This window comes from Talpa occidentalis, unplaced genomic scaffold (assembly GCF_014898055.3).
Source record: "Talpa occidentalis isolate TD23 unplaced genomic scaffold, MPIMG_talOcc4v2.1 talOcc4.14, whole genome shotgun sequence".
Classification (NCBI taxonomy): domain Eukaryota; kingdom Metazoa; phylum Chordata; class Mammalia; order Eulipotyphla; family Talpidae; genus Talpa; species Talpa occidentalis.
Window position 1 is genome coordinate 18,191,785 of NW_023601433.1, and position 26,651 is coordinate 18,218,435.

General features: G+C 38.5%; 1 protein-coding gene across 1 annotated transcript in view; it reads left to right on the forward strand.

The window, feature by feature from the left end:
* Positions 1-26,651, forward strand: part of ODAD2 (outer dynein arm docking complex subunit 2) — a 128,942-nt gene that overhangs the window by 38,008 nt on the left and 64,283 nt on the right. The window contains exons 11-16 of the mRNA XM_037510160.2: positions 9,577-9,723; positions 10,381-10,590; positions 11,690-11,932; positions 12,273-12,383; positions 14,829-14,983; positions 15,623-15,865. Coding sequence (XP_037366057.1) covers positions 9,577-9,723; positions 10,381-10,590; positions 11,690-11,932; positions 12,273-12,383; positions 14,829-14,983; positions 15,623-15,865 — 1,109 coding nt within the window. The remainder of the gene's footprint in view (positions 1-9,576; positions 9,724-10,380; positions 10,591-11,689; positions 11,933-12,272; positions 12,384-14,828; positions 14,984-15,622; positions 15,866-26,651) is intronic.

Sequence of the window (26,651 nt, forward strand, 5' to 3'; positions counted from 1 at the left end):
GAGAGTAATTGGGAGAATTTCTTAACAAGGGAACTCAGTGTTCATTTTTTGAAAGTCAGTAATAGAGTGTGCCCTTTTGCTAGGTTTTTAACTTAGAGAGATGGAGAAGAATGTGCCAGTGCATTATTATTATGTTGATTCTTTTAAAAATGGAAACCAGTGATTACTGGTTGATGTGGGTTAACTTTTTTTTAATATTTTATTTAATATAATTCTTACATCATTTTTCATTTTTGCACAATGTATGTATTTTCATTTTGGTTATATTCCCCATACAATTGCACCCCCCCTTATTTTGACCCTAATCCTTCCTCTCCCTGCCTCCCCCAGCCCCCTGTAGTGTGTCTCTGGTTTATAGTTGCTTGTTGATTTTGATTTTACTTTGTATTAATTAGTCTTTTTCCTGATTTCTTATTTAGGTCTCAGTGGCAAAGGGCAAAAGGAAGATTTTTGTGCTTAAAAGAATTACCTAATAGATATAAAATATTTAAATTCTATCCTCTAACCAAACTTGTACTTAGTAGAGTTTGCATTTGTGCTTTCTTAATGTGTAAGATTTTAGGTATTTGAATTACTTGAGATGTGTGTTATTTGTATGTTTATATTACCCCCCCCCAGAGAAATCATTTTTCCCCTTTTATTTTTATTACCAAGGAGCTGTATGTGATTTAGGAGAATAGATTCACACTGTCTCAGAGGTATGGGGTGAAAGTGATAGAGGCTTCTCGTCTCCACAGAGGAATCTGTATTCCAAGAATAAAAGAAATAAATTTTTTGGTTTTGACCTTGAAACACTCCATGCCTTGTGGCTATTGTAAAAGCAGAATAAAGATCTATGAAAATACGGCCCTACTCAGTCCTAACGCCTCATGCCCACTGCCTAGCATTATATTCCCATGTCAGCTTAACTGTTGAAAAATGACAATATTAAAGATTTCAGAGGAGGTTTTTTAATACTTAACTCATTCTTTCATCCATGTGTTTATGCATGAATGTGTGCTATGAAATGGCATGCAATTATATGACAACTGGAATGTAATTATAAAACACATCTAGCGATTCATAAGATTTTTGATTGGGAAGAATTTTGAGCTCTCAGGCAGTTTTATATAGTGATCTGAAAATGGAATTCATCTTTTAGGAGCATTTGTTGCCTAATGTATTTGCAGCAACACTATTTATTTTTTGTTCCTCAAAGCCTGTTTTCCCCCAAAATTTATTTGAGAGACTAAATAAGTTGGAGAACAGTAGTATTGGCTGGTTCCCGGTTTGCTTAAGTCACTAGGCTGCTGAACTTTTGTTTTAAAACACAGACTCATGTCCTGTTGGAGAAGTGTGTGTGCTGGGGAATTTCTAAGTATGTGAGTAAAGGCATGAGAGGCACCAGCTTTGGTATAAACAACCTTTCATTTTACATGTTGCTGAGTGTATTGTAGCTGTTATGAGAAATTGCATATTTGTAGGAAGGCTGTCAAACTCCTTGTCCCTATTCAGTCCACTCTCCTGGGAACCCATGGAAAACAGCCGCTCTTCTTCCCCAGCTCTTGCGCTCTGGGTGGGTGAGGCCGGCTGCACATGGCCTGCTGTAGGCATGTCCTCTTCTACCCTTCCCTCGCCCTGTGTCTAAAATCTTAAAGGATTATAAAATACTACATTAACATATGCTCACAAAAACTTACAGCAAGAAAAAGAATAAGAGTGAAAGCCTCCTTCCAGAAGTTTCTCTGCACACACACACATATGTAATTTTTACACATAAAATAAAGTGCTACTGCATTGTGCTTTTGATATTTAGTGCTGTCTAGGTGATATTCCACGAATCTCCTCAGTCCTTTTAATGAGAGGTGCCCATCAATAATTTAACAGTGCCCACAAAGATCATTTTTTAAGTTACCTCCAAATCAATTTTTATATTTTACAATGATGCTGCAGCAGATATTTTTACAAATTCTTTGGAAATGCACACTATGTCTCATGTGATAGATACTTTGAAATGGAATTGCTTGGCTCACAGAGTATGTACATTTAAAATGTTTCCTAGTTCTATCGGAGAGTCAGCATCAGTGTAAAGTTGCAGTTGTTCAAGATGAATAAGTTGTAGAGACCTCCTGTCACTCACGGTACTGTGCTGTGCACTTAGTAGAATTAAGAGGGCAGATGTCATGTTGAGTGCAGATATCAAAAAAGGGGAAAAATAAGGAAACCTTATTTCCCCCTTTATTGAGGTAACATTAGTTTACAGTGCTGTATGTGATTTAGGGGAATAGATTCACTGTCTCAGAGGAATGGAATCCCCACCATCTAAGCACCCGTAGTCCTCAGGGAACTTCTGTAGATGGTAAAGATCCTTGATTGTGGTGATGGTTTCACGGGTGTGTTTATGTCCAAATCCATCAAATTGTACATATATTAAGTATGCTCAATTTTTGTGTATTGATTATACCTCAATAAAGCTGGTCAAATTTGAGATGTGCACTGCATTAAAATTGTTTAATTTAAAAGGAATAAAACAAACAAGCTCAGTTTATATGCAAAATGTTTTAATCCTGCCTACAGAATTTACACTCTGTAATATACTGAAGGTTTTCAACCTTGGATACAGAGTGAAGTCTGTCTTTCTCTGAAAAACCAACCAGCCAAACAAAAGGCCAGAAGCATTCGTAGAAATTTGAATTGAATTGATGTAGAATAGGATGTAAGCATTAATAGTCTTTTAAATCTCCCCAGGTTATTAAAATTGTCTATCTAGGGTAGAGATTTACTGTTAAAAATTTTCAACCATTTTCAGTCTTTTTTTTTTTTTTTTTTCCTTTATCTGATCGCAGGGAGATGCACCTTTGTGTTAATTTGCAGAGTCATGATTACTAGTGAGGCTAATAGAGTTTTTCATATATTAAGTAGACGTTGTTTGTATACTTTGCCTATTTTTCTGTGTGACTATTTGTCTTTTGATTCCTGACATAAATGATTTCTTTGTTACATTATTTGCAAATACTTTCTCTCACTTTTTCAGACATCATTTTACCTACTTTTATGCTATGAAGACTTGTAAAATTGTACATGAACAAATATATTGACTGCCTTTTACATGGGTTATTGGTTTTGTGTTTTAGGAACTAATAGGTTCTTTTAAAAACATTCTAAGATAATAAAATATTTTCTATTTCCTTGTGGTATTTTCATAACTTAAAAAAAATTCAAATCCTAAATCTACTTGAAATTCAGTTTACATATAGTGTATAAATATAGTGTGTAAATATATTTTGCCTTTTTCCCTTTAGATGTATAATCATTTTATAGATTTTTGAATCATCCACTCTTTCTCCCAATGCAGAGGGGCATGCTGCTTTTATTAAATATTGTAATCTCACACATGAGCGTTTGTTTCTGGATCTTTCTCTGTTCATTATTTATTTGGATAGTTCCATGCCAGTTTCATGCTGTTTTAAAATTGCCATAGCTTTGGTATGTTTTTAGTGTTTTATTAGTCAGAGATTTTCTTAAAAATTTTAAACTACTTTTTGCATATCTTCCATTCTAGATCATCTTTAGAAGAGGTGAAAATTAAGGTTAAAAGAAAACCTTAAGAAAATGTTGTGGGGATTTTGGTTGGTTTGCATGAATTTATAAATTACTTTTGGAATATTTATAATTTTAATAACATTGAGTAATCTTAACATGGCATGACCATTTAATCTTTTATGTACTTTAGTAAAACTTAATAGCTTTTCCCCATGTATTTCCAACACATTTCTTATGAGATTTACTCATATTTTTGTTACCAGTTTCCCAATACTGGCAGAGAGTATTTTTTTAAAATTACACATTTTGATTTCTTCTTCTTAGTATACAGTAGGTACTCATTTTTGAATCTATCCCTGAATCCAGTCACTTTGCTGAGTTTTTTAATTATTAATTATCATAATTATTCAGTTCATTCTTCTGAATCTTTTTAGGAAGATAGCTACATTTACTACTTTTTGGAAAGAGAAAAATTACTAATATTTTTCCTCATTGCAGTGACCAGGACATTCCAGTAAATTGTCAATTTCTGTAAATATTCCATGTGTAGGGAATTCTTGCATTGTCCTTTACCCATTCCAGATAAAAATTCTTAGCAAGCTTGTGATTCAACAGTCTAATTTCTTTTTTTCTTCAGTGTCTTAGGTTTATGGATACTGAATCATCAGTATGAAATCGCTTTGCATATAAACAGAAGGCAGAGCAATGCATTTTACTACCTTGACTTATGTGGTTCTATGCCCCTCACTTTGAGCATTGCCTCTTTACCCTTTCTGGTCCTGGGGTCTGACGAAGATCTCTAAGCCAACTTCTGTCATCATTAATAACAGTCATTGGCAGGGGTTCCCTTTTCTTGCTCTCTGAGTGGCGTGTTTGGAGGAAAAAATGCTGAGGACATTGAAGGCCAGCTGGATGACTGTGTGACAGTGTGTCAGCTCATCAGGTCTCACCTGCTGCCTCCTGATTGCAGGCAGCGGGCACCAAAAGAGACAGGCCTCTGTGTCTCTGCTGCCCTCAGCTGCCTTCTGGCCTCACTGTCCTCGTGCAGAACTCTGCAGCGTCCAGTGATGATGCAGTGAGGTGTTGCCCTTCATAGTTTCATCTGGTAGCTTATAGTATCTTTTTCTGAACCAGGTTGCTCGAAATCTTTACAGCACATGATGACCTTAGCTTCCTAATCCAAGTTACCCCCTTTTCTGGATGGCTCTAACATCCACACCAAGGGCCACAGCAGCCAGAGTGAGCTTTTAAAGATATGCTCAACTCATGTTAGTTCTCCCCTACCCAGCCCCAAACAACCACCTTGAATAGATCCTGTCAGTCTTGATTAAAGATTGAAAGTCTCAACCCAGTCCATGAGCCCAGCAGGTTCTATTGCCCATCTATTGTTCTGCCCACCTTGGGCCACTCTGTACTGCATTCTCTGGGTCTGAGCCACACTGGCACTCTGTAGGTATTAAACATGCCATCATCTGCTCTAGGGTTTTCATGCTTCTGTTTCCCTGGATGGGCCTGCCTCATCACTCTGGCTGCTTCTACCGGGACAAATTCCTACCCTGAGTTCAGACCCCAGCTCAGACTGTCTTTACTCAGGAAACCTTCCCTGATGCCCTGGCTTGGTCTAAAACTCTGTTCCAGTCTCTCTCTGGACTTCTGTAGATCCATGTGTCCTCGTGATGGTGCTTCTCAGACTTCAAGTTTCCATGTGTTTGGACTGGCTTTGAAAAATTAAAAACTTCTCCATGAAACTGTGAGATCTGTGAAGGCAGAGATTGTCTGTTTTCGTTGACCAAATATGTCTAGTGCCTGATTTGGCAGATAGCCAGTGTGCAACAAATTTGTTGAATGAAAGAACACAAAAATGAATTAATGCAGCTTGCTCTGTATATTACTCTTGAATCCATTCTTCATCTCAACTTAGTAAAGACATTGTTTTAACAGCAGCAGTGTGTGTGGGTAATGTTCTGTGCAGTTGGCCCACACATTTCAAAAGCTCGAGTTATGCCACTTTACTTTCATGAAAGAGCTACGCTGGTACCTGTTTTTTACTAATTGAAGGAAATCTGAGGAGAAATTTCACTTTTATGACAAAAGATGAAAAGCAAGAATAGCATCAGCATTTGTTTTGCAGCAACATTCTAGGGTGGTATGCCCCAGGGTCGGTACTGCCAAGACGCTTTCCCAGGAACTGCTTTATTTAGGGTGCATATTTATCAGCTCATTCCAGCTCTTACACTGTTAGTCTTATTTTAGGTTTTATGTGTTGTTTGGTATAATTTGGTACGTTTGTTTTTGGGAATTGGGATGCACAAAATTTTTTCCACATAAGCGAATGGTAATTGCTTCCTCACTTAATGCCATTTTGACTCATGAAGGGTTTTTATTTATTTATTTAATTTTTAAACAATATTTGCTTCCCCTCATCCCCTCAGATTGAGTCCCCATAGAATTTCCTTCCCCATGGCACCCATGTACCATCACCACGGTCCCCTGTGCTCCTCCCTCTCTCTTGAAGGGTATTATAGAAATGCTCCTTTTTGGGAGGGGGGATAGTAGGGGAAACCTGTGTACCAATCAGGGCAATATTTTATCTCAAAGATTTTATTTAAAATAATGAAAAAACGTTGTTTAGAAAAATGTCCTCTATTCATCAGCCTTTCCAAAAGAAATTTTGAGAAAAGTGAGAGAAAACAACATTCATTCAAACTCTGTATGGTTGAAACCTGATTTTGACAATGAACAAATACCACCTGGTCCTAGAAAGGAATGTGAGCTGCAAAATATCCAAAAGCTGACAGAACCTAGAGATGTTTGAGGAGAAGCAGGGGTGGGAAGACAACTAGTAAAAGAATTGCATTACTTTAAGCAGTGGAAAAGCTTATGGAGCGTTCTGCAAAACCCTGCAAAAGCTAGTAAAATAATATTTTACTATGTTTTCTCCAGCTCTTGAAACCTCACAAATACAAATGTATGACAAAACGTGAAAATAAGTATTGGCAACTAATTGCATTCTCAGGGGTGATTTAATTGAAAAGGAGCATAGTCACACTACTTCTCCAGAGTGAGATGTTTATGGCATCTGGTCAAAGTAGAATGAACATTTGAAAATCCTTTGACATAGCTGGTATTTAAAGAATAGCAATTGGCTAACATTTGTGGCTCTGTATGTTGAATATTTTGGCTCCCATCCCCTGGTATTCATTCTGAGAGATTTATAATCCTTTGGGGAATATGGTCAGTGACAAGAGTGGAGCTAAATCCTGAAATGTGGAAAAACTAACTTTCCCTAATATAAAACTGTTTTAAAAAAAATGCCCTCAAACCTTATGAATATGTTTCCAGATTTAAAAAAAAAAAACAACCTGATGATTTAGAGAAATTATTTTTCTGTAAAGATCTAGCTACTTAATTATAAATGTAAACCTTCCATGCTTTGACTTCAAAATTGGCCTAGAGATAATTAAAAAAAAAATAGAAACTTTGACCTTGGGGGCATCTGTTGTAACTATAATACATTACTTTAAAAAGTTGTGTTGTGGGTTTCAGTGTAAATAATGAAATAAAGGTGAAATGACAGAAGTCACTAAAGAGAAAAACTAAGAGAACTTGAAATAAGAAACAACAGTTGTGCTGGGTATATAAGCAGGAAATTGTTACCAAAAAGAAAATGCTTTGCAAGAATAGCAGTCCTCGATCATGCACAATGAAGAAATTCCAGTCAGTACTTGCTTCCTCAGGGAGCTGTCTGGGTGGGGAAGACATCCCTCAACTGAAAGCTTGTCTTCCTGCTTTCTTTCTATTCCTGAGTCTAACGCCTCTGCCTAAAGAACTCTCTCTATCTGGTGTTTTTCAAACCTTTAATCTCAAACCCACCTCTGTTCCTTCTGGTCCCCCAGGGGGACTTTCTGCCTCCTAAACCATTTAAATGCAGAAAAGAGCTTTCTTTCCTAAGTTGTTTTTCTGTTTTTTTTTTTTTTTGATTTCTTCTGTATCATTTTCCTTAATTATGGATTTAGAGTCTTCTTTACAGTTTACACAATATCTCCCCCTTATTTTCCTGTAAGAAGTTCTAGACCTGCTAGTGTGGGGCATCACTGTGCCCTCAAACAAGGGAATAAGACAACATGAAGGGACAGTAACAAATAGGTAGTTTATCATTTTAAAACCAACTGTGGGAAATTTAGTCATGGTAAAATTTATGTCAAGAAGAAGACACTCAAAGTTGTGAGAACAGAACTAGTGTTTTTTTTTTTTAAGATTTATTTATTTATGCATACAAGAACTGGGGTACAGGCAAGAGGTGTGTATGTTGGGGGGGAGGGTGAGAGGATTCACCAGAGACAGAGTGGGGAACAGAACAGGCAGAATGACTGAAATACACTGCTGAGGGGAGCAGCGGGTGAGTCAGAGAGGTTTCCTGTGCCGTATGGGTAGCTCCCTGGCTGGGGATCAAAATCATGCTGCAGTGGCTGCGAATAGTTTCATAGGTTGCATCTTAACCCCTTGCGCCACCAGGGAGGCCCAGAACTAGTTTTAAATATTAGTAGGAAAATTAAATATCTTGTTATTCTAAACTGAATCTTGACTAGAGGACAGTCCAATATAGCCACAGGGAGAATCATTGTGAATGGAAGACGGAAGTTGTCAGTGATGTCACTATAGAGAGTGGTTCACAATGTTTTTAGAGATGTGGAAGGAATTTTCTGGCAAGGAGTAAAAGGAAGAGATTAAGTCTAAACCTTGCCACCACTTTGTCATCTTTGCTTGCTAGTAATCCCACTTTAGTTTCTTATTTTGTAGGTAACATATTGTCTTGAATTCACAAAGAAGATTTATGTTTGTGTCCATGTATAATATGAAGGAAGAGGTTGGGAAGCTTGAATATAATTTTCATTTTTTTTTGTGCTAAGTCTTTACACGTGAGTGTGTGGTAGCTATGACAATAAAAACTAATGATTAGCAAGTTAAACATAATTTGAAGGTGTCTTCCCTCAAAAAGGACTTATTTGAGGTCACTGGTACTATGTTTTGAGGTAGGAATCCTAGGCTGTCTTTTATGAGCATCTTTAAAAAAAATAGTTTATTCTGAGCATCATTGGAAATGCTGCTTTAGTGTCTTACAGACTATTTCAGTTCTGACAGTGGAATTCTTACCAGCCAGTCTCAGTAGCAGTAGGTGTGTGAGTTGTGAATTGTGTGAAGTGTGTAATGTGAATTGTGCTGTGTTCTACAGAAAATGTTCAAAGCATTCTTATCAGTGGACATTTCCTAAGAATTCCTGCAGCGAATTCTGATTTTAATTTCCAGGTCTCTTTCTCTGATCAGTGTTTGCATTTTTTTTTTCCTCTTGGATTTTTTTTTTTATTTTAAAGGAACAATTCCCTGCTACTCTCGAGGGTAGAGGCCAGCTAAGTGGACACTGATTCGCATTTTGATCACAAGTGTGAAGCTTTCTATTTTTTTCCTCCATCATATGCCCATTGACCCTCATGGTCATGTCTTAATGGAATTTCCTCCTCTCTTCCCAACCCACAGCCCCAATTCCACTGACTGAGGGTTCCAGTATTTATTGCTGTGCTGCTCCCTCTCCATGGCATTCCTTTCTCCAGGTTTTCCCTGTTCCAGACTGTTCTAAGTACACTGTAAGAATAAATTTCAGAAGTGGGTTGTGTGGCACAGTTATTCTATTCAGAAACCACATAGACTACCTTTTACATCTGCATAAAACATAAATACCTCAGTTGATCTTCCAAGGTTTGCCCCTCAACTCTACTTAAAATAATAATGTGCTAAAAACTATTAGCTGGTTTAAGCAAACAGATCACCTTTAAATGTTGACTCTTAATTGGAGTATTGATTTGATACTTTGTATGGATTTTCATGTGTTTCTGCGCTACATTATTCATTTCACAAATTATAAGCCACTTGGAGAACTTAAAATTTAGTGTGCTGTCTGTGGGGAGGCACCTTTCCCAGTTCATGAATTCAGTCATTTGGTAATTTCTATGACAATGTGATCATAACTAACTATCCTGGGGCACTGTGTCTTTGTAGGGAGGAAATCAGACAGCTACAGTGATTGCGTTATGTTCGATGAAAGATTTCAACTTAGCTCAAGAGACCTGCCAGTTGGCAATCAGGGATGTTGGAGGCCTTGAAGTTTTAATAAATTTGCTTGATACAGATGAAGTCAAATGTAAAGTGAGTAGTTTTGCCACATGGATGAAGAATCTGGGCCAGGCCTCCTCGTGGTCCTTTTGTTAGTGCTGGGTGTCTGCCACTCCCGCTGCTTCCTGCCTTATCTGCTGTTAATTACTGCTATTAATAATCTGCTATTATTTCTAACAACCTGCTGCTTCTGTTAACTGCACTGCTCTTTTCTTCTCTTCTGATTCTTTTGTGTTACTCTGTTCTTAAATGATGAGTGTCTTTATGTAATAGAAGGATAATACAGAGGCGATGCGTCATCCCTGGGGGTAGGAAATATCTCTTTGAATAATTAAATTGGGGGAGGATTTTAGATAGACTTGGAATTTATAAAAATATAACACCAATTATATCTTAAGCACTCTAATTTTTAAATTTTTTTATTTTTATCTCTAAATATTTATTGTGTTTAATATTAATTTTTTTTACATCATTGTCCATTTTTAAACAATATTTGCTTCCCCCCACTCTCCCAGGGGTAGTCCCCATAGTCTCCTTCCCCAACACACCTGTGCACCATCACCTCAGTCCCCTGTGCTCCTCCTCCATCCCTCTGATCCCTCTCACGCCTCCTCCCCTGCAGGATGTCTCTGATTTATAAATTGTCCGTTTTTAAGCACTCCTTCTTATATAACTTTTCTTCTCATTTAGATTGGTTCATTAAAAATTCTGAAGGAAATCAGTCACCATCCCCAAATCAGACGGAATATTGTTGACCTTGGGGGCTTACCAATTATGGTTAATATACTTGATTCTCCACACAAGATCCTGAAATGCTTGGCAGCTGAGACAATTGCAAATGTGGCCAAGTTTAGAAGAGCCCGGCGGGCCGTGAGGCGGCACGGGGGCATCACGAAGCTGGTGAGTACCGGGAGCGGCCGTCAGCACCCAGGGGCCCCAGCGGCCAGGCCCTGCTGCTCCCCCGCCTGCCCGGAACACCGGACGGCCGCGGGCGTGTGCTGGGAATTGGCCTTTTGTGTAACATGTCCTTGAAAATGATTTTTGTATATTTACATGAGCAAGTCACCAAGAAGCACGTTCAGTCTCAATTTTTGAAAAAACGTTAATATTAAAAAATGATGGTGATTCTCACCTGCCGCTTTGGCCACACGACCACCTGCGCGCACAGCGCGGGGCGGGGGAGCGAGCACCTGTGCAGTGGACGCGACAGGTGGGTAACCCGGCCGGTGCGGTGACCTCGCTGGAGGGCCCTTCCCCAAGGGGACAGTCAGATGTGCAGACCCTTCTTCTCCTCACTGTGGCTTGTAAGGGGAACGATTGGACAAGAGCCTAGTGAGCTGAGACCAGTGAAGTAACTTGCAGCATGTGAAGGGGGGGAGCGAGAGGGGGCAAGACAGGGGCGGGTGCTGTGGTGGTGGGAGATGTAGGGGGACTACACCTGAGGGGAGACGTCAAATACGGTACAGAAATGAACAACCATGTAAGAAAATAAAAACTTTTAATCAATTAGATGTAAAGGAAAATAAAAGGCAAGTCTCAAACATAGCTATCTAAAGGGAATTATATCCAAAATATATACAGAACACTTACAACTCGACAATACAGACAGAAACCCAATTAAACCCGGGCGAAAGATTTAATCACATTCACAAAAGAGAATGTAAAATGGCCAATAAGCTCATGAAAAGATGTTCGAAACCCCAAGTCATCAAGAAAATGCAAATGGAAAATATTAAGAAAGAAAATGTGGTCGTGGTGGCATTAAATTTCTAGCGAGGAGGAAAAGCAGCAGCTTCTGAATTTGGAGGGGGAGGGGCTCTGGGTTTTGGAGGGTTTCTTCGCTTCTTTGCATTTACTCACGGCTGCGAAGTAGAAAGTCAGTTTTGAAAAGCATTGTCATTTTCGACCGAGGTGAGTCTGGAGCAGCCGTGCAGCGTTTGCCGGGCGCCTTGTCTTACTTGGAGGGCCCCACGTCTGTCGCCCTTGTCTGTCCTTGCAGGTGGCCCTCCTGGACTTCAGGCAGAGTTCCACAGCCTCGGCGCAGTTCAGCCTCTACGAGACCAGGAACGTGGAGGTGGCCCGCTGCGGGGCGCTGGCCCTGTGGAGCTGCAGTAAGAGCTATGCCAACAAGGAGGCCATCCGCAAGGCGGGGGGCATCCCGCTGCTGGCGCGGCTGCTGAAGACGTCCCCAGAGAACATGCTGATCCCGGTGGTGGGGACCTTGCAAGAATGCGCATCCGAGGTGCCGGCACAAGCTCTGCTTCTCTTGCTTTCCTTTCCTTTGAGCTTTAGTCAAAAAGTAATTTTGAAGATTATCATGACTGCTAAGGATTTTTTTTCCCTCAAAAAACAAAAACAAAAAAACAAAACACCTATCAGAGAACAAACTAATAGATCATTATATTGCTTCCCGTGTGATACATTTTTGAAAATTATGGTTAAATCCTCATTGTTACATCACTATGTTTAGCTTGGACGATGTTGTTTATTTACTGTCTGTTCAGTTTCATTATTGATACATGTGAATAGATTCTTGTGTTCTCATTATAAGAGCAGAAATATGTACACTTGTGCTCCTATAGGAAAGCTACCGAGCTGTAATCAAGGCAGAAAAGATCATTGAAAATCTAGTCAAGAACCTCAATAGCGAGAACGAGGAGCTGCAGGAGCACTGTGCCATGGCTATCTACCAGGTAAGGGGGCGCTGGGCGTTTGGGGTGGATTCCACTGGAATCCTTTCTTGAGGTCTCATTCTTGGGGAGGAGGTTATGGAAACTGCATTTTTTTTAAAGATTGATTTATTTGTACAAGAGCTGGGGTACAGGCCAGAGGCATGGGAGGGTGAGACAGAGACAGAGCAGGGAGCAGAACAGGCAGACTGACTGAAACACCCTGCTGAGGGGAGCAGCGGGCGAGTGAGTCAGGAGAGGTCTGCCGCGCCATGTGGGTATCTCCCTGGTGGGCCAGGAATCAAACCCACACTGCAGAGGTTGAGGACAGCTCCACAGCATGGTGCTCAACCCGCTGCACCACCAGGGAGGCCCTGGGATCTGCATTTTGACAGGTTCCCTGAGGATTTTCCTGTACACAGAGGTATAAGAGCCACTGTGCTGTGTTAGTAGCAGACACCCTATATGTCAGTGAGAAAACTGCTTCACATCTGATCATTGACATTTCTTGAAGACACTTCCAGAGCTTGTTTGCTAAAGCTGTTCCCTTAGTGGGAAATAGCTAAATATGGATGTGGTGTCTCTGTACTGCTTTTCATGATCCTGTTCCAATCTAGTGATCTCAGGAAATCTGTTTCCTACCAGGACAAGATGGGTGAAGGAGTGTGTGTGTGTTGGTGATGTGTGTGTTCCTCTTTTATCTTTTTTTTTTTTTAAAAGATTTGTTTATTCATACAGGAGCTGGGGTACAGGCCAGAGGTGTGGGGGGTGAGAGAATTCACCAGAGACAGAGTGGGGAATAGAACAGGCAGACTGACTGACATACACTGCTGAGGGGAGCAGCGGGCGAGTCAGGAGAGGTCTGCAGTGCCATGTGGGTTGCTCTCTGGCTGGCCTGGCAATTGAACTCATGCTGCAGTGGCTGCCAATAGCTTCATAGTTTGCGTTTTAACCCCTTGCGCCACCAGGGAGGCCCTCCTCTTTTATCTTTTTATGATTTTGCTTCTTCTAATCTTCACTAACTTTTCATGGGATCTAAAGTTCATAATATGCAGAAAACAGATTAGAATGATAAAAGAGAAGCAACAATAGCTTTGACAAACTAGTATATGACTGGTTACTGGCCACACCAGCTTTTCCCTAACCAGAGGTTTCCTGAAGGAATGCACTTTAAAACATGCCAAGTGAGAGAATGTGCCTCCAAAAAGGTAGAGTCAGAGAAGGGGTTATGTCAGCAGAGGACTGTATTAAATTTTCTTGGGTTGTCATAACAAAATACCACGCAGGTGTTAACAATAGAAATTTATTTCCTCTCAGCTCTGGAGGCTGGAAGCCCAAGATCAAGGTGCTGACAGAGTTGTTTCCCTCTGAGACCTCTCTCCTTGGCTTGAGCATGAATGTCTTCATGTCCGTGTGCTTTCCCCCCTTCGCCCTCATGTGGTGCTTCCTCTGGGTCCTAATAGCCTCTCCTTGTAAAGGCACCAGTGATGTTGGAGTAGAGTCCATTTCAGTGACCTCATCTGACCTTTATTATCTCTTTAGACATCTCATCTTTGAATAGTGTCATCACATTCTGAGGGTTGGGGGTTAGAACTTCAACATCAGAATTTTGAGGGGTCACATGCCTCATAACAAGGATATATATAACCTCGACTTGCATACATGTCTGTATGAGTAACCATTAAGAGTAAGTAAGAAATAGAGTTTAATTTTTGAAAGTTGCTGCTAAACAAGAACCAAAAATCACACATAGAAGATACCCATGGCAGGTGCCTTGTGGTTATCACAAGGATGATTTCTCCTAAAACCCTCCTGGATGGTGCATGACATGCATCTGCCACACATGGCCTCAGATACCAACCTGGCTTAGGAAAGAGTAAATCACATATGGAATTTATCTTTTAGCTCTATTACCCAGGAAGGATGATCGGCTGGGAACATCTATGCAGTGCATATTTATGTCGTAGGATACACAGACATGGATAAACATGTTTGAGTGTGTTCTTCGCTATTGACTTTACCACTGTTCAGGGCACAGAGACTACTGGGAAAATTGCTTGTAGGGGTCATTGAAGAGCCTGCTGAGCCCCTATCAACTCATCTATCTTCTCTAGTAAATTTTCCCAAGACTCTGAATTGCATCACTGCAAAAATCCCCCATCCATCATGTGAATTTCTGGGTTCCTTGCCTACCTCTTCCTCTGTCTCCATGGAAGCCTTGGCTACTTCAGGGTTGGTTTGGGAGAATTGCCAAGTATGTAGAAACTACTAGACATTGCCAAAATCATGTTAAGGGAAGAGACACATTGTCAGATAGCTGCCAGTATAGAGAAGAATTATATTTTACTTGGAGGATTGTTCAGAAAATGATACTCTCTGGAAGCTACTAGAATGGCAACCTCTTTAGCAATCACTGACAGCCTGACTTGCCTTGATCACTGACAGCCTCTGAATTGACTTTTTGTGTAGTGTGCTGAAGATGAGGAAACCCGGGACCTGGTTCGGATGCACGGGGGACTTAAAACTCTGGCCAATCTGCTCAGTAACACTGACAATAAAGAAAGGCTGGCGGCTGTCACGGGGGCAATATGGAAGTGTTCCATCAGCAAAAAGAATGTGACCAAGTAAGAGAAAAGGTGTTCAATATTCAGTAATGAAAATATGACCATGGAAACACATTCATGTAATTTCATGCAATTTTAATACAGTCCATTCTAATGCTACTTCTGTAGTTTTCATAGCCGTACATTCTAGATTAAGTTGACAGAATTAAGAGATTCTCAGAAAGGAAACGGTCCTGCTTCCCATCCCACCTCTTACCAATGGTCAATTTCAAATATGATTTTATCAAATTTTAAAGTAATTCTATGCAAACTCTGTGACCATTTTATATTAATCTTCAAGTTGTCTCTTTATATATATTTTAGAGCTCACACAGTATCCTCCTTGATGTGATGATTTTCTTTAGCAAGACATTCACGTGTTCTTTCTATTTAGCATAAAATATGTTTGTTTTGCTTTGTTCTTGTAAAATTGTCTCTGAAATATGGAGTGGAAACCCTTAGCATAGTAGAATCCTTGCTCAACCTTCTCAGGAGAGGAATTATAATAGTATCAATATCATAAGGTTTTCATAGGGATTAAACGAGCATAGAGTAGAGACATATAATAGTTTTTTGTCTATTAACACGTCAGTTAACTTTATGACACAATAATACTGTTTCCTCTCCCCTCCCCTTCTCTTTTTCTTGTGATGAACTTAGGTTTCGGGAATACAAAGTCATTGAAACCCTGGTAGGACTTCTGACTGATCAGCCTGAAGAAGTTCTTGTGAATGTGGTCGGCGCCTTGGGAGAATGCTGCCAGGAGTATGAAAACAGAGTCATTGTCCGGAGGTGTGGTGGCATCCAGCCGCTCGTCAACCTCCTTGTGGGTGTGAACCAAGCTCTTCTTGTCAATGTCACCAAAGCAGTTGGTGCTTGTGCTGTAGAACCTGAGAGCATGATGTAAGTTACCCAGGGGACAGAGATGTTTTGAATGTCGGGGGAAATGTGGTGTCATCACTTAGCATTGATGTGCCTGAATGGTGAAAAAGTAAGATATGTTTATATATGTGAAGAGCCTCAAGGTTACCAAATCAGAACACAGCCAGATGTTCTCTTAGATGGGGTGGACGGCTGAAATTGGGCATATTGGCAAGATTAAAATACCCAGTGACCAGTTTTCCTCGCAGAAACCTTAGTGCAATTAATACAGTTTTCCTCTGCCTCCTAGGGGAGAATTATCTGTGTCTTTGTCTGAGTTCCCAGGTAATTCTAGGTAGCTTTGCCATAGTATCTTTTTTGTTCCTCACTTCAGTTCTGCAAACTATGAACTGATGTGGAAGAAACAAAGGATTTTAAGCTATGATCTTGGTCCTGAAGCAAATTATTGTCTAATTTGGAATAAAAGATTTAAATGTGGTGCAATTTGAGAACAGTGCAAGATTCTATTATATAATATAAAGGAGGGAACTCATATGGGTTACATTTGTTGCTTTAGGGTTCTCCAGAGAATCAGAACCCAGCAGAATGAGCGTGTAGATCTATATATTTATATCTAGATATACTGAGAGAGAGAGAGAGAGAGAGAGAGAGAGAGAGAGAGAGAGAGAGAATCACAGAGAGAGAGAGATTTTAAGGAATTTGATTCATGAAATTGTGGCAGCTTGAGGAGTCCAAATTCTGATGGAGCAGTCTGGCAGACAGGAAGCTCAGGTGTAAGTTGCAGTTTGAGTTTCAGAAGCAGTTGAATAAATTTTCATTCATTTTGTTTCTCAGGGAGTGTCATGTTTTAGTGACCTGCTGGCGGAACTCTTCTTGCCAGAGAGGTGGTCTGTTCTATAAGCTTTCAATGGATTGGATGAGGTTCACCCACATTATGGAGGGTAATCTGCTTTACATAATATCTACCAATTTAAATGTTCATCTCACCCAAAAAACACCTTCACAGGAATAGGTAGAATGTTTGACCAGTATCTGTGTCTCCCTTAGCCCAGTCAATTTGACACAAAATTAGCCAATACAAGTTCACCCTTTGTCAATTTGGCACTCGTACATGTATCTCCTTAAACCATCCTTAATCTATGAATGACACTGTAGTCCCCTTTAATTAGCCATTTTCCCTTTCTAAGGTTTCATTCACCAGTTAACCAACATCCCCAAAATATTACATACTATTAGATATTTTCAGGAAAAGAAAGTGGGGTGAGATGACATTCACATAACTTTTTTTACAACATATTGTTATAATTGTGTTCTATTGTTGTTAATCTTACTATGCTTAATTTACAAATTAAAATTTATCATAGGTGAATATATATTAGAGGAAAAAATAGTGTAGACAGAGTTTGGTACTATCTCTGTTTCGGGTTCTTCTGGGTGTCTTGGATTGTATTGCCATGGATAAGGGGGCGCTATGCTATCTAGGTCATACCTCTGCTACCACTATATAGCTGTCCTTTGTGTGACAGAGGTTGCCAAGTCTTTGGTGATGCTTACTCTTCTCCATGATATCCTGTAACTTAAATACTATGATGAAAAGCTTAACATTTTTTATCTTCTTTTTAAAATTTTATTATTTTTTTATTGAGGCATATATTAAACCATATAGGTTTAATAATATATGGTTTAATTAAACCATATAGGTTTTATTTTTTTTTTAATTTTTTTTTTATTAAGGCATGTTTTATTTATTTATTTGTTTGTTTGTTTTTTTTATACATGCACTGGGTACAGTCAGAAGCGCGGGAGGGTGAGAGAATTCACCAGAGCCAGAGCGGGGAGCAGAGCAGGCAGAAGGACCGAAGTACACTGCTGAGGGGAGCAGCGGGCGGCAGGAGAGGTCTGCGCGCCATGTGGGATCCTCCTCTGGTGGCCGGGGAGCAGCCGGGGATCAAACCGGCGCCGCAGAGGCCGCGGGCAGCTTCGCAACCCAGCGCTCAACCGCTGCGCCACCGGGGAGGACCAAACCATATAGGTTTTTTATTGAGGCATATATTAAAACCATATAGGTTCACACCTCCTCAGATGCATGTCACCACCCAACTCTACCACCACGGCATCCACTGTCTTCCATCATAGTCCACTGGGCTCTATTCACCCTTTGGTCCCCACTCTCCCCCTCCCCATGTCGTATAATTGATATGGGTAATAGTTATCGTATTGTTTTGTATTCTCTTTGAAATTTATTTTTGAGTTATCATTGGTTTGCATGACTGTATGATTCAGAGAAACAGGTTCACACCTCCTCAGATGTGCACCACACCTTACCCACCCCAGAACACCCATATCCTTTCATTATACACCACTGGGCCCCATCCCTGTTTTGTTCCTAACCCTACCATTCCCCTCGAGTAGCCTCAGTTCTGCAGGATTATTTCCAGATTTTGTCTTGGTTTAGTTTTATCAGGTCCTTTGTTTTGTTTCTCTATATTCCACATGAGTGAAATCATCCAGCATTTTTCTTTCTTCCTTTGATTTATTTCACTTAGCATAATCTCCAGTTCCAGGATGATGTCACAAATGGCAGGAATATTATAAAACAACTTTATCTTACTGAGGTAACACTGGTTTGGTTTACACACTGTATCTGATTCAGAGGTATAGGAGCACACCTCTTCAGAGGCCTCTCCCGCACCACACCCATCACCAAGGCACCCATAGTGCTCCACCACAGTCCACTGGGCCCTCCACCCTTTGTTCTTCACCCTGCCCTTACCCTTCAGGTAGCCTTAATTCTACACACAGATTTCTAGAATTTGTTATTGGTTTGGTTTTGACCCTTTGTTTTGCTTTTCCAAACTCTACATATAAATGAAACCCTGTGACACTTGTCTTCCTCCTTCTAATGTATTCCACTTAGTCATGCCCTCTCTACCCCCGCTGGTGTGGTCACAAATAGCAAGAGTTCATCTTTTTTTTTTTTTTAATCACTGAGTAGTATTCCATTTTGTATATATACCGTATCTTCTCTCTTTTTTAAAAAGATTCATTTATTTAGGCATACAAGAACTGGGATACAGGCCAGAGATGTGGGGGGGTGAGAGGATTCACCAGAGACAGAGTGGGGAACAGAACAGGCAGACTGACTGAAATACACTGCAGAGGGGAGCAATGGGTGAGTCAGGAGAGGTCTGCTGTGCCATGTGGGTAGCTCCTTGGCCGGGGATTGAACTTGTGCTGTAGTGGCTGCGGATAGCTTCATAGGTTGTGTCTTAACTCCTTGTGCCACCAGAGAGGCCCTATACCACATTTTCTTTTTTTTTTTTTTTTTTATTTATTTATTTATTTATTTATTTATTTATTTATTTATTTTTAAATATTAAATTTTATTTTTATATTCCCCCATACAATTGCAAACGCCCCATTCTGACCCCAATCCTTCCCCTCCTGCCCCCCACCCCCCAACAAGTGTCTCTGGTTCATAGTTTTTTGTTGATTTTGATTTTCACTTTCTTATATTCATTTTCCTGGTCCCTTATTTAAGTTTTCTAGATTCCTGCTATGAGTGAGACCATCCGGTATTTTTCTTTTTCTTTTTGGCTTATTTCGCTGAGCATGATCCCTTCCAGTGCCATCCATGTTGCTGCAAATTGCATGTGTTTATCTTTTTTGAATGCTGAGTAATATTCCATGGGTATACCACATTTTCTTAACCGCTCATTTGTCCTTGGATACTGGGTTGTTTTCATCCTTGGCTATTATAAATAGTGCTGCAATAAATATAGGCGTGCATATATTCCATAGAATTACTGTTTTTGTATTTTTAGGTAGATACCTAGGAGTGAATTTGCTGGATCGTATAGTAGGCCTATTTCTAATATTTTGAGGAACCACCACACTGTTTGCCATAAGGGCCAGTTTACCAACTGTGTAAGAGGGTTCCTTTTTCTCCACAACCTCACCAATAATTATTGCTTCTGATCTTGTTGATATGGGCCATTGTCACAGGTGTGAGATAATATCTCATTGTGGTTTTGATTTACATTTCCCTGAGGATAAGTGGTGATGAATATTTGTTCATGTTCCTGTTGGCCGCATGTATGTCTTCTTTGCAGAAGTGTCCATTTAGTTCTTCTGCCCATTTTTTTGTTTGGGTTATTTCTTTTTCTTGAATTCTATGAGTTCTTTGTAGATCTTGGATATCAGCCCCTGGTCAGTTGTATGATGTACAAATATTTTTTTTTTCCATTCAGTAGGGTGTCTTTTTGTTTTATTGATAGTTTCTTTGGCTGCACAGAAGCTTTTTAGTTTGATGTAGTCCTATATGTTTATATACTTTTTGTTTCTCTTGAGGTTACATAAAAATCTTTAAAGATATCACTGCAGCTAATATCGTGGAGTGTTTTGCCTGTTTCCTTCTATGTATTTTATGGTTTCAGGTCTTACATTCAAGTCTTTAATCCATTGTTGAGTTACTTTTTGTTTATGGGTTGAGATAGTAGTTTAGTTTAGTTTCATTCTTTATATGTGGCTGTCCACTATTTTTAAACACCATTTGTTGAAGAGCCTTTCCTTTCTCCAGTGTATACTCTGGGATCCTTTGTTGTAGGTTAACTGTCCATATAGGTGTGGGTTTATTTCTGGGCTCTCAGTTCTATTCCATTGATCTGTGTATCTCTTTTAATTCCAGTACCATACTGTTTTGATTACTATAGCTTTATAATATTGTTTGCTATCTGGGAGTGTGATACCATCATTGTTGTTTTTTGTAAGTATTGCTTTGGCTGTTTGGGGTCTTTTGAAAGAGAGTGTTTAAAGGAGAGAAAGTGATCAAAAGTGTCAAATTTTATAGCAAGGTTTCATAAGGTAAAACCGAATGTCTTTTCTTGTGTAACAAGGAGGTTGATGAATCCTTTTGTACTTGTGTATGTGATTTCCCCACAAATGTATTTATAAATGCAGTAAAGCAGTTACAGAAAACACAGTTGTGGGTTTGGTGAGAATTCAAACAGCATTAGCATCATATTTTAGACATACTATTATTGATATATTTATTTATTGTATCTCTGTATTTATTTATTTTAAGTGACAAATGTCTCTCTCCTGTATAAATCTTAGGTAGTTCATAAGTTATAAACTTGTTTTAATGACTGATAGTTTCATGTTTTAGTGATTTGTTTATGACTGTGGCTAAAACTTAGATTTCATATCACATTAAAGTTATATATTCATAGCATAGTTTTATCAACTTTGTGCATTTTCAATTCTCATATATTTTTCATGAAGAAGAAGAAGGATCTTCATAATGGTTTGCCTACTGAATTAAAAGTTATTTCTTAAGAAAACTGATTTCATAAAATGATTAACTCTCAGAATCTTAGAACACTGCTTTTCAGTGGGATAAATTATTTCATATTAATTATATGGCTCCTAGGTTCTGAAATGGAGTAACAAGCACCCTGATATTTTAAATTCATGAAAAAATGGGTTTAATATTGCTGGATTTTCTTTTCTTGTTGAACTTTTAGTGTCTATTTAATATGTACAGAATTCATCTGGAGGTAATTTGACCTTCAAGTATATAAAATAAAACCAACATTGCAATAAGCCATTAACACTTGTGTTTTGGGGAATGTAATTTTCTAATAAATACTATAAAACTCCAAACAAATTAAAAATATTGAAGCTAAGAACTTAAGAAATATCTGTGATTGTTTTTCCACACCTCAGGCTCTTTGCTTTTTTGAATTTCTCTTTAAATTCTATTTTAAAGTAACAGTCGACTTACAGAAACATTACAAAAAAGAGAGAGCAGAGTACAGAATCCCCATATACCTTTCACCTACCTCCCCTTAGTCTTAACTTCCTACTAGCTATAGTGAAACTATAAAAACTTCCTTTGTTTAAGTCTAGTTCTTTGACTTTGAAGAGTGTATTAAAGTTTTCTTCATATGCATTTTGTACATTTCTGTTCAGTTCATTCCTAAGTATTTAATCTTCATTGTTGAGGGTTTAAAAATTCCCCCTACCTTTATATCCTTTATCTGATTGTCATCTCTATGAAAACTACTCACTTTGTATATTTGGGTGTTAATTTGTGTGTTAATTTGTGGAACTCTCCTTATTTGAGTTCATTTTATTATTAATTCTCTAGGTTGACACATTATGACCTATGGGCTAAATTCTGCTTTTGTAAGTAAAGTTTTATTAGAACATAGTTATATTTGCTCATTTATATTATAGTCTTTGGCTGCTAAGTTCCATTGGCAGAGTGTAATAGCGGCAACAGAGACTTAATGACCCACAAAGACCATGTTCTTTACTATCTGGCCCTTTATAGAAAACTTAACTGAATTGTGCTCCAGGATATTCCAAAATTTTATTTCTTCTATATACATCCTTCTTCCTTAAATTGATTTTATCTTCTCTGATTTTATTAGTTAAGTCTCTAGTACACTATTAGTAGTGATGTTAAGCCTCTACCTATTTCTGCCGTTAGTGAAAATTCCTCTGTTAAGTAAAACAATGTCTTAAGGATGAAAATGTGCATATATGTTACCATATTTTAGAAATCTCTTAATTTCTTACTTATTGACATTAGTTTTCTGACACATCATGTGATTTTAAAGTGTTTTGTTTTTAAAAATCAGAAACAGGGCCTCCCTGGTGGCTCAAGGGGTTAAGCGCAGCACTGTGAAGCTCTCTGCAGCCTCTGTAGCACGAGTCCTGGTCCACCAGGGAGCTACCCACATGGCGCAGCAGAACTCTCCTGTCTTGCCCGCTGCTCCCCTCAGCAGTATATTTCAGTCAGTCTGCCTGTTCTGTTCCCCACTCTGTTTCTGGTGAATCCTCTCACCCTGCTCCTGACACCTCTGGCTTGTACCCCAGTTCTTATATGCCTAATTAAATAAATCTTTAAAAAATATCAAAAATAGGTATTGTCAAAGATTTTTTAAACATTTATGGAGAATATGCTCCATATTCTCCTTTATGATTTTTCTGTCTTTCAATATAATGAATGATATTAATGAGCTTCCAAACATCGTATCAAGCTTGTATTCTTGGAATAACTTTCATTTGGTCACGGTACACTTTTTCCAAGTGTGTTGTAGGATTCAAGTTGCTAATCTTATTTAATGTATTTAAATAATATTCATGGGATTGTTCTGTAGATTTTTACTTTTAAAAAATGTTGCTACATCAGTCTAGGTAAAAACGTTATACCTCCTGCTTTAAAAAGGAATTAAAGAGTTGTCTGTCATTGCAATACTCTGGAATAATATACAATGAAATCACCTAAATTTTAAGGATTTGATAGAAATCTAAACTGCAAACAGAGGAGCCAACTGTGACATTTTTTTCCCCTAGTTCTTCTGTGGAAACTGATTTATTTATACTTTTTACTCTAATGGGCTCAATTTTGGCTATCTACTTTTCCTTAAAAAATGTTCATTTAGGTTATCAAATTTATTTGAATGGTAGTTTACAAAATAATGCTTTATGATTTTTAAATTTTGCTTTTTTACAATGGTTATTTATCCATTGCCATTTTTAAATTTGGTGTATGTGAGCTCCTGTTTTTTCTCTAATCACAGCATTTCAGTTTCTTTATTTTGACTTTTTTTCTTGAAAAAGTTATGAACTAGATGTTTTGCTTTTATTTTCTGTTTCATAAATATCTTCTATGTTTATTAATTCCTTATTGATTTCTTTTTTTATTTTTATTCATTTATTTATTTTTAATTGCTGGAGAATAGTAGTTGCTTTATTTATTTATTTTTTAAAGATTTATTTATTTATTTATACAAGCACTGGGTACAGTCAGAAGCACGGGAGGGTGAGAGAATTCACCAGAGACAGAGTGGGGAACAGAACAGACAGAGTGACGAAATACACTGTTGAGGGGAGCAGCAGGCGAGTCAAGAGAGGTCTGCTGCACCATGTGCGTTGGCTCCCTGGCTGCTGCAGTGGCTGGTGATAGCTTTACAGCGCTAAGACTTTAACAAACCCTGTGCCACCAGAGATGCCTTTCCCTTTATTTTTTAAAAATAATAATGAAGTAATTTTTTTGTGAGTTTTCCTTTGAGACTGCTTTAAATGTTCCTTGTAGATTCTGATATAAAGTGTGTTCCTTATTATTTTTCCTGAATTCAGTTTGCTTTAGTGCTTTAGTGTTCACTGTTTGTTTAGTGTTTTAGTGTTTAGAGGTGTTTAAAGGAATTTTTTTTAATTCCACAAGGAAGAATCTGTTTATTTTTTCGTTTTTATCAGATCTTTCTTATTATTTTAGTCAGACTCTATTGATTGTTTTATTTCTTTGTTATGGAAATTATTGATGTTTGCTTTATCAACTAATATAAAGCAAATTTTTGTGAAGTTTTGAATGAAGCTGTATTCCCTATCAGAAGTGTGTAGAGTCTGATGTATATGCTTAGCTCTACTTTATTATGTTACCTAGGTCTTCAGTGGCTATTATTTTTTGTACACTTGAGCTGTATTATACTGAAGACGATGTGTTAAAAATCTTTTTTTATTAGTGTGCCATCTATGTCTTCATACTTTTCATGTAATTTTCGCTTCTTATAGGTGTTCTGTTATCTGGTCCCTCAGTCATTTGAGTGGTGGCTTTTAATATTCCAAGTGCTATTCCTTGTGATGATTTCCTTCAATCCATTGTCCTTTTGTACAAAATCCCTGGCATACATGATCAAAATATGCTAAAATACTAATGTCCTATGTTAATAATACTTCAAAGGAACCTTTAAATATAAAGGTCAGCTTTCAAATTTCAGGGTCTGCTTATGAGTTAAATTTCATGTTCTTTAGAAGATAATCAAAAAGAGGTACTTATATTAACATTCTGTGAATGCCCAGGATTCTAAGAAATTTTATATAACAATTTACCTAAATAATGTACTAATTCCCTACAATTTATACTATAAAATATTTTCTTTCTACACATTGTAAAATAAACATTTCCTGAACTGATTGTTATGTGGTCTAGTGTTATGTAATCATGTAATGAAAGACTTTTTAATAAAACATATACACAAGGATAGAATTAAAACTTACCATGGAATCTGTAACTCTAAATTTCCTGTCTTCTGTGGTTTAAACACAATATGTTGCATTTACATAGGTTTTTTTTTTCCCTTAACTTTTACTTTGTGTTTATTTGTTCTTTCTGAAAAGAGGGAAAAAGTAGAGCTATGCTTGTTTGTATGCAGAAGAGATTTAATCTCTTTGTGGCTGCCCAGATAGTTCTTTTGCCATAGAGCTAGTTTTTTTGACTTTTCAGGGTTTATGCAAGACACAAAGCATAATGTATGTTTTGCATGTTTGTGTCAGTAAGGACCTTTTCATTCCTTCCACATTTCCTTTTTAGTTATTCATTTTACATCTGCATATGTTTTAAAACATGTGGATTTAACTGAGATACCAGAATGCCAAATGAAACATAATTATGTGAATCATTTAATCTTCTGGATCTTATTTTTCTTAGGGATTTTTAAGTTGAGGATTATATGAATTTTATTCTCCTCATTATATGTCTCATCCAGCCAGTTGTGATATGTGCTAAGCTCAATAGCTGAACAAATGGGCCATTCAGTACTTTTTCTTGTGGGTGTATGCATGTGTTGATGAAGTTGAAACACATTTATTAAAATTTTAACTTGTGAACTATAATAATACACATTAAGAAAAGTGTATAGGGCCTCCCTGGTGGCGCAGGCGGTTGAGCGCCACATATGAAGCTGTCCACAGCCTCTGCAGCGCGGGTTCGATCCAGGCCAGCCAGCGAGAATCCCACGTGGTGTGGCAGACCCCTTCTGTCTTGCCCGCTGCTCCCCTCAGCAGTGTATTTCAGTCACTCTGTCTGTTCTGTTCCCCACTCTGTCTCTGGTGAATCCTCTCACCCTCCCGCATGTCTGGCCTGTACCCCGGTTCTTGTATAAAAATAAATAAATCTTAAAATTAAAAAAAAAAGAAAAGTAGATAATGTAAAAGTACATGTTAGTAAATTGTTGGAAAGAGAAGACTCATGTAACTGTCACCTATGACCTAAGAAGTAGGGTATTCTCTTACCCTGAAGTCCCCCTGGTTATTCCTCCTAATCATGGCCCAGCCAGGACCCCTCTCTCCCCTCTGGAGAAGGCCTTTCTCTTGTGTTTTGTGGTAACTTTCACCTTGCTTTGTTTTCATAGTTTTATGCTTGAGATTGCATCCCTATCAAGTATTAGTTTTTAAATATATATTGGAAACAAGTGGAAGCAACGAGTATGGCTTGTTTTTGTTTTTTTGTTATTGTTCAAAATTATAGGCTGGGCCTCCCTAGTGGTGAAGGGGTTAAGACGCAACCTATGAAGCTATCTGTAGCCGCTGCAATATGAGTCCAATCCCCAGCCAGGGAGTTACCCACATGGCGCAGCAGACCGCTCCTGTCTCGCCCACTGCTACTCTCAGCAGTGTATTTCAGTCAGTCTGCCTGTTCTGTTCCCCACTCTGTCTCTGGTGAATTCTCTCACCCCCCACACACCTCTGGCCTGTACTCCAGCTGTTGTGTGCATAAATAAATAAATCTTTGGGGGAAATAAAAATTTTAGGCTAACAATTATAGGCTAACAAAATTATAGGCTAACAATTGCTCAATTCCATGCATTTTATTTTAAAAAAAATTTATTTATTTATGCATACAAGAAATGGGGGATGTAAGCTAGAGGTGCGGGGGATGAGAGGATTCACCAGACAGAGTGGGGAGCAGAACAGGTAGATCTACTGAAATATACTGCTGAAGGGAGCAGTGGGCAAG